At 39.6% G+C, this 19,571-nt stretch overlaps 2 protein-coding genes across 2 annotated transcripts; one reads left to right on the top strand and one right to left on the bottom strand.

Moving 5' to 3' along the window:
* The first annotated feature begins 223 nt into the window (after nt 1-223).
* LOC119916501 lies at nt 224-9,658 on the top strand. Its single transcript, XM_038736543.1, has 3 exons — nt 224-356; nt 1,718-1,831; nt 6,377-9,658. Exons 1-3 carry the CDS (start codon nt 224-226, stop codon nt 6,964-6,966), a joined length of 837 nt encoding a protein of 278 aa, XP_038592471.1. The 3' UTR covers nt 6,967-9,658.
* Nucleotides 9,659-14,885: 5,227 nt separating this feature from the next.
* LOC119916088 (desumoylating isopeptidase 1-like) lies at nt 14,886-19,562 on the bottom strand. The gene is made up of 6 exons (XM_038735964.1): nt 19,147-19,562; nt 18,950-18,971; nt 18,769-18,838; nt 18,534-18,643; nt 17,938-18,060; nt 14,886-17,046 (listed from the first exon to the last, which is right to left on the bottom strand). Exons 1-6 carry the CDS (start codon nt 19,232-19,234, stop codon nt 16,965-16,967), a joined length of 495 nt encoding a protein of 164 aa, XP_038591892.1. The 5' UTR covers nt 19,235-19,562; the 3' UTR covers nt 14,886-16,964.
* Between the last annotated feature and the right edge of the window lie 9 nt (nt 19,563-19,571).

Raw genomic sequence — 19,571 nt, 5'->3', positions numbered from 1 at the left:
GTCACACACATCTCACCTGCTTGTGCTGTATTACAACCCAAAAATAATCCTGGAAAGACTAACAAAGTAAATTAGCCAACCACTATTACTGCACTTTGAACACTTTAAATTGTCTCACAAGGCGAATAAATGGCACTGTAAGTAAAGTAATAAAAAGAAAAACCAGCACTAAAAGTGTAATCACTGTGATTTCCACAGATGAAGAGATCATTTTCAGACACAGATGCTTAATGACAGCCCAGCAGCTTCAACAGCCAACTTTCAGCTTGATGTGTCAGTGTGCTTCAAACTACATTTGGGGGTTGCGTCCGACATTGTACACTCACTTCATGCAGCAACTGGCGAGGTGTGCGAAGGTGAGAAAGCATACAAGGATTGAACTTCTTTCTCCAGCTCTCTTTTTTATTCTTCACACAATAATTTACAGTTACTTTATGAGTGAAACACTATTAAAAAAAGAGTATGCTGTTATCCCCATTTGAACAATCTGTCACATCTTGCTCCCCTCTATGCCTTCAGATGTGTCAGTATGACGCTTCATAAAACCTAATTCGTTATAACCACCAGTTAACCACGCTGAAACCTTGGTCACCCTCACCACACTTACAGTTGATACAATTTTGTAAAACCCTGACTTCTGTTCATTGACAATGTTTCTGATTGTCTAATGCAATTCTGGATTCCTGACCAGGCAGCTGCACCTGGGCTCCTGGCGTCCCCCTGAAGTCCCAGGTTGACTGTGTGTCAGTTGGTTTGTTTTCAGTTGTGACTTTATTGCAATTTTATTTAGAAATATAAACCATTAGAAAAGTGAAACTGAAATGATGAGGGCCCTGTATTGTGGAGGGGCCCTGTGTCAAAATCTAGTTTTAATACCTTTTTTTTTTTGTTTATATTGTGCCAACATGCCGCATATTCCCAAATGTGTGTAATCAAGCTCCAGATCAACTGACACACATCATACGCATTACTTCAGGAGTTCTGGTTGGATCTGGGGCTGAAGGCAAATTATAATGAAGCTGTGAAATGGACTCAAAGAGCACGACTCCAGGTAAAACAAGCAGTAGATTTGTTGCAGGATAGTATAGTAGTACCAAAAACACAAGGCAAGAATCAGGGTTGTAAAACAAGGCTAAGTCAAAACTCACAGGCTAGACGGGGAATATCACTAGGAAAGAGGCTGGAACTCTGTCACAAGGAACAAGACGATCTGGAAAAGACATGAGGGGAGAGTGGGTTTATATATCCCGAGGGAGGGGAGACAATGAGACACATGTGAAGCACATTAGGGCAGGGACAGGTAATCACACATGGAGGGAAGGCAGATGACGACCTGAAACGAGACACAAGACGAGTAACCGAAACAAAACAGGAAGTGGTAACAGACAAGGAAAGGGCCTAGGCATGACATACTGGGTACTTGAAGGTGACCGGGTGCTAACAGACTGCACAGAGTGGAAGGAACTGTTGGTCAGTAGGGCCCCGCAACTTATTTCCGCTCCAGAGCTACCTGAAGGGTTAATACAGCCATGGTTCAATGCCTGCATTTTTAAATTGTATTAATTATCTGCATGTGGCGACAGTATTCTTACATCATTTTTACAACACTAAGGAAGGTTGTGGTTATGGTTGAAAAAAGCATTATTATTTTTGGAACGATACTGTAATCACCACCAACTGACACTGCCTCTTTCACTTTGCTTGTCTCTCTTAACAGAACAGTACCATCTGAATAACTCAGCTTATGGGCCATTTGGACAAGGGCTTCCACACCCACACAGCAACCACAGCACAGTGGGACTTAACAAATACTCTTCCCTTAAAGCTGTGGGTAAGTCGGACACACAAACACACACAAAATGATGCTGACTCCAACTGACACACTAACCTTTAAAGTACAGTGGGCTGGCAGTGCAGGAGCTGTCAACTGATGAGAGTCTCTAAGCCTCTTGGCCTAATCTTGATCTTAAAGAGGAGCCGACGCTGTTCCTATCAGGCAACGTGGTGTGATTGGTGAGATAATAGTAATTGTCTCTAAATGTGATTGATCCAAGTCTTCCTCCACAGTAGACTCAGTAGACTTTCTCCAAAGTTCCTTAATGGCCTACTGAACTGTCTAATCAGAGTTATAGTTCTGAAACCTTTGTTTTAATTGTCAGTAACATTATTGTTATTATTATTATAAAGATCACTTTGCAACAATATTTTAGCTGCGTCTAAGCTAACAGTACAGGTCATTGCCAAGGACAGAGCTGTATAATGTATGTATTAAATGTAACAAAGCCTCATCCTCACTATTTGCTACAGAATATTTACTACACATTCATTTATTTAATTTCCCCATTTCATTTAAGTGTCCAAATTGTAAGTGTAAACAAGTGTAAAGTTGTAGTTCCCTCAAGAATTCCGATTCAATGGAGTGAAAACTGTCCATGGCATTTATATTACTTTTTACTAAAACTTTCACAATGCTAAGCGCATTTAATAGATGTGTCAGTTATATTATGCAGCACACACATCGGTTATGGTCACAATATTACAGAATCATGAATGGACACAAATCTGTTACATCACATCATTTACTTTGTGCACAGCTTTCTTGAATGTAATCATTTTCAAAATACTTTTGGTCACAAGTTGAATATTTTTTTCACTGTACTTTTATGATACCTCCGGATGTGGTTTTGTTAGAGATTGAGATTTTTGATGTACAGTAGATGCAAAGTTACTACAGCCTGGAAAAGAGGCTGTAGGGCTTTTACCAGGTGATTGTACAGACCGTTTATGTCACCAAAAGTCACACACATGGTGAATAGTAGTTGGTGTTACAGTGCACAGAATTATATTCAGCCCCAGGTATGCCATTAGAGCAAAACAATCGTCTACCAGTGAGCCAAAGGCAAATCATTGCTTGTCAAGGTCCATTTTTTAACCTTTATTTTCCATGCAAGGTTGACTGATCATGAGGGTAATTTTCTAGAAACAGCCCTCTCTATATACTGTACATACAGTAGATTTACACATGGGTGTAGGAGTAAAGACTACTACAGATGGACACGCTTTAGCTCCTGAGGTAAGGCTCCTCGGTCAAGGGCACTAAATAAGTAATTGACCATTAACTAGACCACTTCCCCCTTAATTACTGCTGCTACACCTGTCAAGCATTCCAATCTAGTCTGGAACATGTTGCATTATACAATGAAAACAGTGTCACATTTACCACACAAAATTCAAGGTTATTTTTGAAACAACAGGTCCTTAGTTTCAGACAGAGATAGACAAAACATTTTCTCATCTCATTTTATCCAGCAACTATCGATTTCATCAGCTGAAGCTGTCAGATTTTTTTTAGAATTGACAACTGGCAGACCTTTAGATGCTAGGTAATTGTTAGCTTCATGAGTTGGTTGTAAACGCCATCTCCAGGTGACATTTTAATACCTCCAATAACTCTTTACAAAACAAGAACCCAATTAAAGGGTCTTAAATATAAGTTTATGGCTACATGCATGCTTAATTATGTTAGCTAGGTTCATAGTATTGTCACAAGCCAACTCTTAGCCCGTGACAAAAAGGAGGTGAGACACAACAGTTTGCAAGCCAATGGTATGATTTATTATAAAAGTAAAAGAAGAATCAAATTATCACCAATAATACGTGGTGCGGCAAAGTATGACTATCAGTTGTGTCAGCAGTGACTGGATGAGTGAGATGTGTATGTGTGTGTTGTCAGGATTAACCAAAGAAGAAACACAAGACAAACCCAGTAGGACGTCAGCCTAGGAGGAGAGAGACAAAAGACTGATCAGTCCTGGCTAAATAAGCTCTGAAGGTAGAGCTGCACAGGTGATTGCCCAGCCCAATCAGCCTCCCTGCCTGCAGCCTCCTGCAGGAGAAGGAAGGGGGATAGGGAAAAACATAAGATCGGACAGATGGATGCTTAGTATAGAAAAACATATGTTGATTTAAATACTTTATTTTTCGTATTTTTAAAAACAAGTTTCATTTTTACAAAAGAAAAGGCTGTAATGACTAGTCAACAAACGTGTGGCAAGCGTAACCCTATCTCTGGTAACAAGTTTAGTAGGGGTTGCTTAAAGCTCCTCAAATCTAAATAAGAGCAGGACAGAGCCGCTAATATTAACCTAAACTCTGATGCAGTATCAAGACCAGCTCCCACACTGTGAATTAGTCAGTCCTAAACCTGTAACCCCACAAAATAGCAGTTAGCTGATGATAAAATCCTTGGCTTCAGAAGTAAGGGGACATGCTAAAGTTTACTGATTACATTAGAGCAGATAAACACACTGTTTGATTGGGGGGAAGGCCCTTAAAAATACCCTCCAAACTGTCAGAAACTGTAAAACTCCATCTCCAACCTTACCTAAGGTCTGCAAACAGGACATTCAGAAATAATGTTCAACTTCATATGAACACCTCTTTTTCATACTTTCCATTTGCATCAGTTTTAGTAACTATTTCTTTGTAATGGAATTAACATTGGCAAAAAATAGTAGCATTTGAAAAAAAGATAAAAAAACAAATAGCTATTGTTAGTGGACCCAAAACACGATGAAAACACACACAGAGACAAGGTTACTGTTCATGTAGCTAGGACGCTAGCGGCTATGACCTCAGTTTTAAGTTTATTTAAATAATTTTCTGTGACATTCATGCTAGCCCATGACACACACACACATATACGTGCACACTCTGGACTCAGGGCAAGGGTATTTATAAACCTTCATTGCCACAGTATGTCCCCACATCCTGACACACTATCTGTACCTCCATCATCTCCATTACACTCCTCACTTTTTTCCTCCTCCTCGCTCTCCCTGCCTTCTGGCCTCTGTATGGCAGCAAAATAGGAATACCACGAGGATTCACCTTGAGGTCATGCATCAATTGGAAGTAGGCTACTTAAATCACTGGCTTTCAACTTTGAGCTTTTTCAAATCCTTCCTCTCATCCTGACCATCCTTTGCCTTCTTCTGCGTCTCTCTATTCATGTTATCTTTCACATTTTCTGGACAAGAAAGTCCCATTTATTTGTAATGGGTGAAAACTGTAAATTATGTTTTTGCTTTTGATGGCTCACACTGAACCTTCTCACTAGGCACTGCTTTTGTACTTTTCCACAAGATTGTCAGTCAACTTGTTTTATCTATAATATTGTTGCATTTTATCCTTAGGTATCTTCCTTCAAATTTTCCCCTCTTCCTACTCAACCTTCATTTATTGCTTGCTCTCTCTTGTTTTCCATAACTTGTCGCTCTGTTCACATTTCATCAAAAGGTGAACTGTTGTAGTCTTCTTGTTATTATTAGGTACTAACCTTTAACTTTAAATAGCAACAAAAGTGACATTTATGGTATAATAGTAAAAGCTAAAACATAGTGCAAGTAGAAAAGAGTCATAAAGTCAGCAAACTGTCAATTACACCACAGTAACTCACTAAAGTTTGCCAACATTAGCCACCACAAGCTACTGGTCATACCAGATCAAGTGAGGCTGAAACAGCCAAAAAAAATAGTGTGTGTTAAAAAAAAGTGTGTTAGACAGAGCAAGAGTGGAAGAGTTTTATGAATTCAAGTTTGTGGCATGGTCTCCCTTTAAAAATTTCTAAAATACTTTGAGGAGCAAAAGAAGATGACATTGCTGACAGGTTGGAGCCGGGAGGTCGAAACATAAATGCATCATGGATTAAGTGTGATTCATTCATCAGCGTTCCTGCAGAGACAGACTCTGTGTTTGCACATTGACAGTTCATTTTAGGCTACTTCTGCATGTGACTCAGAAGTGCATCAGACTGTGACAAATTGAAAATGACTCTAAAGTGTAAACAAGTTTAAAGAGATCAAATATAGAACGTGTTTGCTTTACTGGCCTAATTGTTAAAGGTTACAAAGAGAGCAGTAAATGAAAGCATTGTTCGTAATTATTCCAACTTTTATTTTTCTATCTTTGGCAATCATTTCTATCAGTTCTGATAGCATTTTAATCACTACAGTAATTGTAGAGATTGTAGGTCAAAGTTGAACCACAAAGTTGGTTTGTAAACTGTCAATGGATGTTTACAACTGACAGTTGGGGTAATAATTGTACCATTCACATTACTTTTTGTCTTCCAAATGAATCTGGCTAACCTGGCAAACCTGTTTGTGTTTCTTGTCCCACATCATCTTCTTCTAACTTAATTTTAGCAATGTCTCCATATTGAGAGATTTTAGCGGTTAACTGAGAAAGAAATTATGTCCTAAGCTACAACCCAAGTTGTAATAAACTGAAATTATCCTATAACTTATTGATAAATGCTCGGTATAAATGTCACTTTTACTTACTTACTGTCTTCACCCACCCCTTCTCTTTACAGCGCACAGTGCATCTCGTAGCTACTACAAGAGCTTCCCACTCATGGACTTCTCCCAGTACCAGCCTGTGGCACCTCCTGCCTTCCAGCCTCTGCCTGTACAGCCCAAGGAGAAGTCATACATCCACCAGCCTGTGTCAGCGCACCACGACCTCCACGCCCCACTCTCTATCTCCATCCCCTCCAGCCACCTGGAGCACTCTCATCTCTCCAAGACCACCACACACCCGCTGCTCTCCAGCTCGGCTTTCAAAGACTGGGAGTCGACTGGCCGCCACGTCCACAGGCAGACCTCTGCCCCAGGGCATTCCTCCTCCATACACAGCTCCACCCGGAGACATGGCTACTCAACCCGGAGGCAGCAGAGCATAGAGAACATGCCGGATCTCTTTAGCCAGCCCTATGGAGGAGCTGGAGGGGGAGCAGGGCAAGGGCAGCACATACAGGGGCAGCACATACAGGGGCAGCACATACAGGGGCAGCACATACAGGGGCAGCACATACAGGGGCAGCACCCATCACAACCCTCCTACTACCACCACACCAGGCAGAAGAGCTACTCTACACACAGTACGACTGAGGTGACCGTCTGATCACCAAGGCCTCAGAGAGCGGCCTGCTGCAGTGTTAAACATACTAAGAAAAACCTTTGGTGTTTGCTAAATGCCAGAGTTTGGGACAGTTGGCCCAACAGGCGAGGGATGTTAAATGGGGAGGCACATTCAGATTTACAAGATGAAAAGGGATGTTTTGATAAGTGGAAACAGTGAGATTCAAGAGAAAAACAGCATAGCAGAACCACCATTCTCACAGACAATGGACTCTGCTGGTAAAGGTTATTATTGGACTCCAGCAGGGGTCTTCTACATTGATCATATAAAGTAGCTAACTGAAAGGAAATGTACCAAGGTTGCTTAGAATCACTCTCAGGCTCCTATATGTCACACAGCCTTCAGATATTACACAGTACAGTTTCACACTACAGTGTGGTTTCATTTTGGTTGTACAGACCTTGACAGAACAGCAAAAATCTTACTTGTGCCAGCTCTTAGAGCAAAGTGCAAGCTTGATTTTGTCTGCAGTAAAGTTGTACACGTTGGTTCCCTGTCAGATTTGGCAGGAATGTACAGTTTGTTTGTGTTAGCCATGTAACTCCTGTTACATTTAGTTCAGTAGGTCAATGGCACATGTGGCTGCAAAATACCAAGCTGGCTCGTGGTCAGGTTGGCTTGTTAAAAACACTCTACAATGAGCCTGGAGCTGACAAAAAACTGCAGCCAGAGCCCACACTTTCTGACACTGTCAATTCAAGGAGACATTCAGTCAAAACATACAGCTGTTCCCATTTGCTGCATTTGATGTAAATGTGCGTCATAACCTTTAAGTTGCATTTATGTGGCTCACCTACAGGAGTTAGACCTCAGGAATCATTCAGTTAAATTCGGTGATACACTAAAAATCTTTTACCATTATTGGCAACCAATAGAAACAGCAACACATTAATAAAACATACGTCCTACAAAACCCACTGCTCCCTCTCCCTTAAAGGAATCATTCGACAGAGGCTTTCGTCAGAGTTAGAGTTGATATTAATCTCTGGTATCAATCTTCTCATCTAACTCTCCAAGAAAGCAAATAATTATATTATCTAAAATGTTCTACCCTGCTACATTGATTAAGTCACTACTGTATGTAACAACAGTGATCTGTACATTAGCAAGGTAATTAGAGCAGAGACATTAAAAACAATTAAAGTAATATATCTCTATGATACATTATGGAATAATAAGATTCTTATCATCTGGCACATTACAGTATTTTCACTCAAATTCTTTGCAGTGGTGGTTAAGAAGTTTGGGAGTCTTTCATAACTCCAGCGAGGGTTGTGTTTCAGTCAATTTTACATTTTGTTAAACAAACATTGTTACATTTCAAAACATGAGTATGATATCTCAATTTGAGGCATTTAAATTTTGATTTGTTTTGATACGCGGGACATTTCTCATCTACAGTATATAACATACCATTTAGTTACAATGTAGTCATAAATAATCTCAAGGTAATGCTGTTGGGTCATTTCCAGGTCCAGTAGATGCCTTTTTGTGCAGTTCTTTGATTAATTCTCTCTTGTTCTTCTTGTAAAAACACCTCAAATATTTTGCATCTCTCAGTCTACCTCCATGCACGGCTGTTTTCTCCTTGTTTTGCTCTCACCCCTTTCAGTTTCTCCCACCCTCTTTCCACAACGAAGCGCTTTGCATTCTGTGCCATCAGGCCAAGAGCACAGGGACAGCTTCCCCGGGGTCACATTAACTCGACGGTGAGGACAATGCCACCATCATGTCAGCTCCCATCAGCCTCCATCCCGACCAGAGAGAGGGAGGGGAGGGAATAGAGGGACAGAGTAAGAGCCAGAGGCTGGGACTCTTTAGAAAAGAAGAGAAAGGGAGGAGAGAGAAGAGAAAAATAGAAAAACAAACGTACATGGCTGTGTGTTTTCCTTCCTCGGGGGAAGGAAAGGGAAGGAGTCACTGTGGATCTGGGTCTCTCACTACTGAACTGTCTGGGTCATAATTCAAGAGTATGGGGATGTGTGTGGATGCCTGTGTGTAATTTCCAGCCCCCTGGCGCCATTGCAGGGGAATTCGCAGAGGCATTTTCAGGCCTGGAGCATTAGACATTTCTCATCTTGTCTCTGAAATCTGGACAGCAAAGGACACTGTGCAGAGCTGCTGCTGCTGCTGCTGCTCTGAACGTGCAACAGTTAATGCAACGCATCCACCATACATGTTGGAGAAAGTAATGGCTGCAACACCCTCAGGAACTGCACAAAAAGTGGACTGTTAACGATGATTGCACATGTGTCTATGGAGACGCTTCTGTAAAGTTCTGAAATATTTTTGCAGAAAGAGCAGAGAGGATTTTATGATGCTAAACCTTTTATTTGGTTAAAGTTTAAGCTGTTCTAGCAGCTGAATTTCAAGTCAGGCAAAAATATCTACCACACACACACACAGGCAAGCAAAACTTTTTGTATTTTGCACATTTCATTCCAGGTGGAAGCACAATGTGCTGCACAGAGCGTGAACTACCATGGAAGTTGCAGCCACAAAAACTCTGATGATAGTGTAAAGATAAACTATTAGACACATGTGAACACAATAAAAACAGATACATGAATAATACATGTGAGTCACAAACCATTAGGGAATATGGAATAAAAATAAATACATACAGTCCTCTCCAAAAGTATTGGAACGGCAAATTTCTTTGTTTTTATTGTTCACTGAAGACATTTGGGTTTAAGTTGAAAAGATGATTATGAGACAAGAGTTCAGAATTTCAGCTTTTATTTCCTGGTTCCTCCGTACATCTAGATGTGTTAAACAACTCAGGACATATCTCCGTTTTTATTAGACCACAGCATTCTTAGTTGAGCAAAAGTAATGGAACAAATAACCTTAAAGTAAAGTGCATTTAATATTTGGTGTCATAACCCCTGCTTGCAATTACTGCCTCAAATCTGCAACACATTGACATCACCAAACTGTGCGACTTACAATTGCTATACATGTCAGAGGTCACATGCCTCTGGAGCAACTACTGGTGTGCAACTACTAGTGTCTTGCTCAGGGACACAATGGTGGGTGGTGGGAATCAAACCCAGGTCTCCCACACCAAAGGCAAGAATCTTATCTATGCGCCATCACCAGCCCTTCTACATTTGTGATGCTATTCCAGGCTTTTACCGCAGCTTCTTTCAATTCTTGTTTGTTTCAGGGTGTTTCTCCCTTCAGTCTCCTCTTAAGGAGGTGAAATGCATGCTCTATTGAGTTAAGGTCAGGTAATTGACAGTCTAAAACCTTTCGCTTTTTCCCCATGATGAAGTCCTTTGTTTTGTTGACAGTGTGCTTTGGCTCATTGTCCTGCTGCATGATAAACTTCCTCCCCATTAGTTTCAACGCGTTTCTCACGTAAATTGTCAGACAAAATGTTTCTGTCCACTTCTGAATTCATTCTGCTGCTACCATCATCAGTTACATCATCAATAAATATTAATGAGCCTGTTCCAGAAGCAGCCATGCACGCTCAAGCCATGAAATTACCTCTACCATGCTTCACAGATGAGCTTGTGTGCTTCGGATCATAAGCAGTTCCTTTCCTTCTCCACACTTTGGCTTTTCCATCACTTTGCTAGAGATTAATCTTGGTCTCATCAGTCCATCAGATTGTGTTCCTGAACGTTTGCAGCTCATCTCTGTACTTCTTTGCAAATTTCAGTCTGGCCTTCCGATTCTTCCTGCTGATGAGTGGTTTGCATCTTGTGGTGTTGCCTCTATATTTCTGCTCTGAGTCTTCTTCCAACAGTGGATTGTGATATCTTCACCCTGCACTGTGGAGGTCGTTGGTGATGTCACTTACTGATGTTTTAGGGGTTTTCTTCACAGCTCTCACGATATTTCTGTCATCAACTACTGTTGTTTTCCTTGGCCGACCTGTTGGACGTCTGTTGCTCAGTACACCAGTAGTTTCTTTTTTTTCCAGCACATTCCAAATTGTTGTACTTGTTATGCCCAATGTTTGTCCAATGGCTCTGGTTGATTTTCCTTCTTTTCTCAGCTTGACAATGGCTTGCTTTTCTCCCATAGACAGCTCTCTGGTCTTCATGTTGGTTTATCCTCTTTAACAGGAAATGCAGTCTTTATAGGTTTGAACCAAGGATGAAAACTTAGACTAGTCACGCAGAGCTGTTTAATGTTTGGACAATCAACCTAAAATGCAACACCTGGGCAACAAGAAACATCTGTCAGTCACATGTTCCAAGTGTGTTTTGCTCACTTGAAAAATGGGTGGGTTCAAACAAAGGGTGGTAGCTCCTGAGTTGTTTAACACAGCTAGATGTAAATACCAGGAAATGAGATTCTGAACTCTTGTCTCATACTCATCTTTTGATCTTAAACCCAAATGTCTTCAGTGAACAACAAAAAAAAAGGAATTTGCTTTACCGTTCCAATACTTTTAGAGGGGACTGTATAAATAAATGTGAATTACAACCATTAAAAAGTAAATTATTAAAAATAAAATAAGACTAAAACACACACACTCACAGACAGGTGCTAACTTAGACTTCCCCAATCTCATACACTCACAATAAGTCTTGCACCACAGCTCACGTCTGAGCTGCCGGCTTAACCTTGCTCAAATAATTTTATATCATGAGGTATATTAAGTGTAACATCTGTAAGCGACCATAATCGTCAAGGCAACAAAAGAGAACATGATATCTGCCCAGATGCAGTACTTGTTAGCGAGTAAGTCTGGCCTCATTGTGTTCTCAATAACTTTTTAAGCTTCATTCACTGATTTAGTTTTTGGGCCACTTGGGGGAATCAGAAACAAGATGTGAACAACAGTTGTTATTTACACATTTAGCAGATATGCAGCAACATTATGATTTATTTGGAATTGTGTTTCTGCCCACGTGCTGCATAAGTCAAATATTCACTCTCCTTTAGCTCTGGTTTGGTCGCTGCTAGCTCTTTTGCTCCTAAATGCTCCGCTATGTTCACTAGCTGGTGGCTAAATTTGTCTTTCTGCTTGTACAGAGGGCTTTTAGAGATTTGTTTTGCTGAAAACAGCTGCCTGCTGAGTGGTGAGAGTGAACCAAAACAGTGAAGTTGCTGGTTGGAAAAGTAAAACAACAAGCTGAAAGATGCTAAAATGAAACTCTTTGCAATTCCCCTCTACTCTACAGAGTAGAGGGGAATTGCAAAGGGGATATTTCACTTCAAGTGACCCCTTTCATATTACACGTTGTCATTTGATCCATTGTTATTATAAAAACATTGATTATAGCTGCTTTAAAAAACATATATTATCTGCTTTTTTAAGTCCAGATTCTTCCCTGAAGAAAACTGTTTTGTGACCAACACAGACTCAAAACTCATTTAAACGTACATTCTTTCTGAAATTTGTCAAATCATACAAATAATTTATTTGAACAATGACATTAGGTAGCACAAGATAACTACACAGAGATAGATCAGTTTTCCCTCCCACTGCCAAAATCTACAGTTTAACTTTGCACCAAGACAATCACAGTAATTGAGCAGCGTGAATATAGACAAACCAAATACCAAAAATGCAACAAAATCAAATGTTCGACTTTGGTTCAAACAGAGTAAAGTGGAGGTGTCACACCCAGACATTCCCTATTCACATCTTATAATAACGTACACTCCTCATGACCCCCAAACCTCACAGTGCACCACACAGTGCATCATCAAAGTCTCCACAGGTGATGTTTTATGAGCATCTTGCTGCATGTTCAGCCTTTTTCTTTTATTCACTAACACAAACAAGCACAATCACATTAAGACACTGAGGTCAAGAGACCAGCCACTTGTCTCTCTTCCACTGAGTACACTGCCTTTTCTCCTCCTTTCATTTGCTCATAAATTGACACAAAAGCTCACCACGTCGGTAATTCCTCGTCGCTTCTTATTACCAATGTAGTGAATGATCCCCAGCAGGCATGATTTCCTCTCAATGCTTGATGCCGTGAGTTAAAAATGTTGAGATCTGCTGGTTTAGAGACAGTTTTTTATAAGCAAAAGAAGTTTAGTTCTTTGCCGTGAACAAGTGCTTCCAACGTTTTTTCTTGACATGAAATCATGCATTTTCTCCACCTAAAACAACGGTACCTCTCTGGTCTTTGTAGAGGAAACCAACCACTTTTTTCATCTATTTAAGATAAATGTTTGACATCTTGTGTACATTTATGAGTCAATCTTTTGGAACACATTTTTTTTAAGTTTTATGTAGTGCCAACGTCTATGGAAATAATGTGTTCTGCTTTATTTATGAATATTGTATAAATATGTTTATGTAATGGAATTTCCTATACATTTTGTTTGAATAAGGGCTGTATGAACTAAGTCATTTTAATTCTAAGAGCATTTGTTATAATTGCTGTTGATGTCACATTTTAACATAATGTATTATTCCATGTTAATGATTTTAGTAACATGGAACACGACGCATAGAAAGATCTATATTAGCTGAATTGTGCAATTTTCTAATGTGCAGTAGAGGATGATAACGTAGGTGTACTGTACTGTATGTCACATTATTGCAGTGGGTTTTTACATTTGTGGCAAAACACAAGTTAACGTACTGTCGGACAAAACTACTATAAAGCAGACAGGTTGTCTAAATTGATGTTTCTATTGTGTGATTACACAATACTGATATATGGGATGCGGTGCAGAAACAAGTAGTGTTGACTACAAATCTGATTTGCAGTGAAACATTTGTGAGCATGCGGCAGTTTGTTTAAAGCTAGTTTGTACAAGCTGGGGAGACTATGATATTTAATGCTGTGTAAGGTTAGTGGCATGTCACTGTTCAGCTGCAATAGAAATTGTTTCTTTGTGCCAAGTGAAAGCAGGAAATTCATCCCACTTTGGCACTATAAACCTCTGCAGGTTATCGTTTTGGAGTACCTTTAAGTATCTGTTTAATAAAATAATATATAAGAGAACAGAGCAAATCCAAAGTGTATTGGTGTGATATACAGTATGTAGCAAAAATGTGTATATACTGTATGTACCTGTACTTCTTATTGCAAAACAACTCATTTAAACCCAAAGTAATCTAGAAATGTTCATTGCAGAGGATTGTTTAGTAACTGATGCCACTTTTAAAGATGAAATATTAAAGATTGTAAAATCACTATAAGTCTTTGGTTTGACTCATGTTTGTATCAAAGAAATGTTGGACCTTTGACACTTTTGGGCAAAACACACCAAGCAGCAGGCACGTTAATTAGGTCACACTGTACGAACACAATACCTGCAGCCAAAATCTAAACGACAACTTGACAGCAGTCAGCAGCTCTTAGCGGGATCAAGTTACTAGCACCACAAAACGTCATAATTAGTCAATGTGGCTGATATATATAAAAAAATATATATATATATAACGTTTACCATCTCTTTGTTAATAGTAAATAGTGTGTGTCACTGATGGGAATAAACCTAAAGATATCTGCTGTAATTATTAACAGGATAGGATCTTGAATAGACGGAATGACGAAGAAAATGCCTCAATGCTAAGAGACAATGTGACACGAGTTACTGTATATTTGAAATATTTTCCAACTGAGACTTGAAGCAGTGACAAAAACAAACATGTCCCACTAACCACCAATTCATCCATTAATTTAAGAAATGTCCACACTCCACATTTATGTGCTGCCTTGTTCGATTGTGGCGTTAACTAGCTGCCACGTGAGCCTGTAGTGTCACCCTGTGGATGTTCTTGATACTACATGAACCCAAAGCATTTGTAGTCACTTGTATTTTAATGGCAGATCTCTCCTACCGCCAAGAGATCTTGTGGTCCTGTCAACACTGCACCATCAATGCATTCCTTTATATTCCATATAGTCCACTGTTAAAATGTGCGCACAGTGATGAGTCATTCTTCAACACAAAACAATTCACATATATGTTAAGACATAAAAGATATTTTAATATCACAACTTGAGCAAAGTTTTAAATGTCACACATTTGACAACTTGCAGACCAATGTTTATAATGTGTGAACGTGAATGTTTCTGTTGATTTCTCTCAGCAGGTCAGTACGACAGTTCACTATAAAGCAAGTTTTATCTAGCATAGGCTTTTTCCTGACAGGGTCACTTAAGTGCAAAAGTAAAATGAAATCAGATTAAAAATTAATAAATTAAGACCTTATATAGTCCAATTTAAGGGAATGATAAGCGACTTGAGAGCCCTTGTGCATGTATGTAAAATTATATTTAAGACAATTTAATAGGTCTACTAGGTGAAATAATAATAACAACTATTCTCAAAATAACCATAATTCCTAGTCAACTTTTCAGGAAGGTCAGTTAGAGTAAAACTAAAGACACAGATGGCATCAGCAATGTTTTTCTTTAAGGAGGGATTAATGGCCCCTCAGTGATGCAGGTAAGTGGCTGTTGGCAGAACACCTGCTGTGAATCTAATTCATTATGTCTGGCTTAATCATGTAAATAGAAACTATACAAAACTTCAGTATTTAAGGTTATTAGACATATCTGTCTTTATAAATTGAATAAACTCTAAGTCTTGGCAAGTGAAGCAGCTAAAAGATGCACAAATTGGTCCTATATATTAAAAAAACAATCCTATGCTGTGTGGTCATCAGATGTCCCTGAAAGAAGCATTAATCTCAGAATCTCTTTAGTGAAGACAGGCCCGTAGATTTGGTCAAACTGTGTTTTCTAAAACACTGAATACAAAGAAAGGCCAGAAGAACAAAAACAACATGTTAAAAAGATGAATGATTAGTAGAATACGGCAGTGTGGCGAGTTTGAGAGCTCTACTTCTTAAAAAACTAATTTACACTAAAATTTACACTGAGATTAGCCTGAGCTCCTTGGGGGAATAAATGGTCTAATGTGGCTTCTGAAGAGAAGAAGTATTATCTCTGCCACAGAGGTTACCATTTTGGTCTTGTATGTTTGTTTGTATGCAATGGAATTTAATAATTCCATGAACCATTGAACAACGGTCTACTTTTTGGTAATAATCTGGACCCATGTGCGGTTTCTGGATTTTAAGAGAAATCTTTTGTTACATCGTGGCATCTAGGAGCATTGTTAGCTTCACCATGAACTGAACATGTGCAGATCTGGATCCAGCTAGACCTTGAAGTGTATTTCTTTTTATTCCATTATTAAAGTAACACATTTATAGGACTGCAAAGCCTTGGAGCCTTTATAAGCTCCATTAAAAATACAGATTTGAGCATTACTGCTTAAATCTCTCTCCTGATAAATTGTAAAGAACAGCTTTCCTGATGATGAAGAGAGAGAATAACAACTGTAAATTCCATCTAACTTGTGTAAATGGCCACTAGGAAGTGAAGTGATGGGAGGGAACACGGCATCTTATAAGAAGCATTAAACTACACTCTCTTCCCCAAGGAGCTGTCAGCGGTCATTGATATGGTACCAAAAAGGGTGGAAGACAAGACCGATGTTTGGTAAGAGCATGATATGGCTGAGGTAGGATTAGTCTGTTTGCTTTTAGAGAGCTGGCAAGGTATAAACCAAGTTACATACCAAGGGAACAACATTCTTAAATCCATTTCTGTACTGGTAATCTAATTTTAACACACTTCCTAATCGACTTTTAAAAAGCCAATCAAGAGTATCAGTACAGGAAGAGATCACTTCAGCCTCTCAAATAACAATTTAAAATACAAATCTGGAGGACATGATTAAACCAGGTGACGTACTCTCCTTTTATGAACACAAAAACTTGTAGCTGCATCTCACTGATTGCATCCAGAGTAGAAATGTACTCTTTCAGTCCCCTAGCACCAGTGGTTGGCACACCTTAAAACCTCAGATGTATAGAATAAACAGAAACTGAACTTGAAACTTAATAGCAAAGATCAACCTGTCAGCCACAGGCAGAGATGTTATCAGAGTCTCATTGGCGGCTGATGGTGATAGTCTCACCCACTTCAACGACCACTGGATTGAAGTACTTTCTTTAATGTGCACAGCCCTGTCTACCGCTGTCCAGTTATGTTGCTGCCTCCGGGATTTATGACGATGGAATCCAGTAAAGGACGGAGAGCCTGGCCGAAAGGCCTAAAGAGGAAACACAGCAGATCGTACGGTTACGTTGAAATCAAAAAGCCTAAAGAAAGTCTGAACAAAGGATGGTATGTGAGCAGAGTGAAGGGAAAGGGTAAAAAACTAAACAAATTAAGCACAACTTAACAATCAGCTTTTCAACTGAGGCGAAGACAGAAACAGACAAATAACTGACTGAAGTCACAGTGTCACAAAAACTAAAAATGAATGTTACTTTAATACTGTTTGTAATATTAATATTTTATAAATGATGCGATGCACAGTGATGCAATATTGTCTATTCAGGGAGGTATGAGTGAAACTGAACAAAGGAAAAATCCTCCATCACATCTATGCACACATCATCAGTCTGGGATGTCCAATATACCTAAACCTGAGGTGTATTGGACATTGGACATATTTGGGGTGAAGTGATGCAATTTACTATTTTCCAATACCTACTTTTTTTCAACTTGCGTCTACTACTTTAACTTTAGTTGGTGCATGTAACATTTCCTTGGCTGCACCCCCTCTACTTGGAAGTTAATATATCTTTAAGACTTTGTCCCTCCATCTCTTCTATAATCGATTTCTCTCTGTAAAATCGCGGAACATTGGTGCAAAACAATGAGTCACACAAACAAACCCCTTCTATTTCCAAGCAATCACCTCTGAGGGACTCACACCAGTATATTTTGCAGATGTAGCTTGGCTTCAATTTAGTTTTGTATCAAACAGCTATACTGTTTTTTTAAGAAATTAAATATATATTTTGAATTCATAATGTTTAGTATTGTGACAACATAAGCTGAGATAACTTAATTACAAATACAAAGAGGAAAAATAAGAAGAGTTCTGGTGACGTAAGAACAGCTGTATGACACTTATTAAACTGAGTTGACTCACGTGGACAGTACTTCAGAAGGAAGGTCCGTAATGTACGATGGGATCTTTTTGCCTGTGAGGAACTGAGCCACCTCATTGCTGAAAGCATTGCAGTTGTGCTCAAACAGGTTGTACTTGTCACCTCTGTGAAGAGAGGAGACGGTGACATCATTCACAGAAAAGACAGAGAGGTCAGACAGGGTGGAGAAGGGCAGGTGAGTAGCAGGAAAAGACAAGATAAGAAACACTTCAGACAGAACTGACAATTTCCTTTTTTGGTTCCTTCCTTCCCTCACTACATCTCTTATAGACATTTTAGATAAATTGAAAATTCACTTTGGCCCATAACTACCAGGCGATCATATCTTGTAGTGCGTGGGTTATGCTTTCGTAAAGTTAGCAGAGAAGCAATGCATTCGCACAATTATGGGTTATTTATTTTTATTTTTTCACTTGTTAATTGCTTATCTATGTTTATTCTCATAACGTGTTGAAAGACTTTCTGAAAGAAAGCATTTAAGACATGTTTATCACTTATCAAAGTCCTTTAGTGGCTCAGAGACTCTGACCCACCCTGACCTCCAGGACGTATGTGGCGAGTCTGAGCCTTTACGTACCTGTATGTGGACTCTCCCAGTGAAGTCAGGTACACCATAAAGATCTCTTCAGGCACCTCAGTGGAGCCCAGGTCCACTACAAAGTCAGGCTCACCCAAGGAGCTCCCACCCTTGGATACAACACACATACACACCTCAGTGGATGCCTTGTTGAAAACACTTCCTTCACAAGTATTTGCATGTCCCTGTACAGTAGTAAAAGTGGCAAAGGTATTGTGGAAAGGATGATTCTTACGGGTGAACAATGGTTGATGCCTTCTCCTACAAAGTAGAACTCCTTTCCATGGACCACAACAGCAGTGTGCCTATAAGACACCAAAACACCTTATTCTGATAAAACCCGGACAATGAAAGTAGATCACCACAGTTAGCAGCATATTTGGTGAGAAGACTTCTATAAAACAAGCTGCACTCACCATATCCCATCAAGCTGTTTCCCTGAGATGAAAAAGAAATGCTGAATTATATAAGAATGAACGTATTCCAATCTTATTTACTGATCAACTACCTTATCAAATCAGCAGGAAATAAATAAAGTCATAGCTCAGGCCTGAGGAGCATCTCTGCGCCCGTGAAGCCAACCAAGGCGTAACCTAGCTGGACAGAAACTTACCTAGCATGAGGAGACTCATCTGGCGGGCCATGCCTCTGGACATGTCGTAAACGTACAGTTTCACTGGGTGAGCGCCACTATGGTCCATGGTGACACAAAAGGGACTTCTTCAAAATGACAGCAGCTAGCCTAGCACAAAGTTTGCTGACTCACATCCACCAAGAGCTGGCCGGCTAGGACACCGGTAACGTTAGCTAGTAGCAAGCAAAACTTTAATAAAAGTTGACCGTGGAGCTCTTACGGATATAAGCATATGCCACAGGCTATTTAAAATGAAAAGTAATAAAGTGACAAATATTTAAATATCCTAGAGACAGTTGCCGGAGTGCTAACAGCTGGTGCTGTGACACTGTCTCACTGTAAACAACAACAAAACTTTCAGAAAAGTGCTTTGGCATGAAGAGGACACTCTTTTCCGGTGTCGT

The sequence above is a fragment of the Micropterus salmoides genome, unplaced genomic scaffold, assembly GCF_014851395.1.
Source record: "Micropterus salmoides isolate LMB-PRFRI ecotype aquatic unplaced genomic scaffold, ASM1485139v1 Ms_hic_scaffold_21, whole genome shotgun sequence".
Lineage (NCBI taxonomy): Eukaryota > Metazoa > Chordata > Actinopteri > Centrarchiformes > Centrarchidae > Micropterus > Micropterus salmoides.
This window is presented reverse-complemented; position numbering and strand designations above follow the sequence as displayed.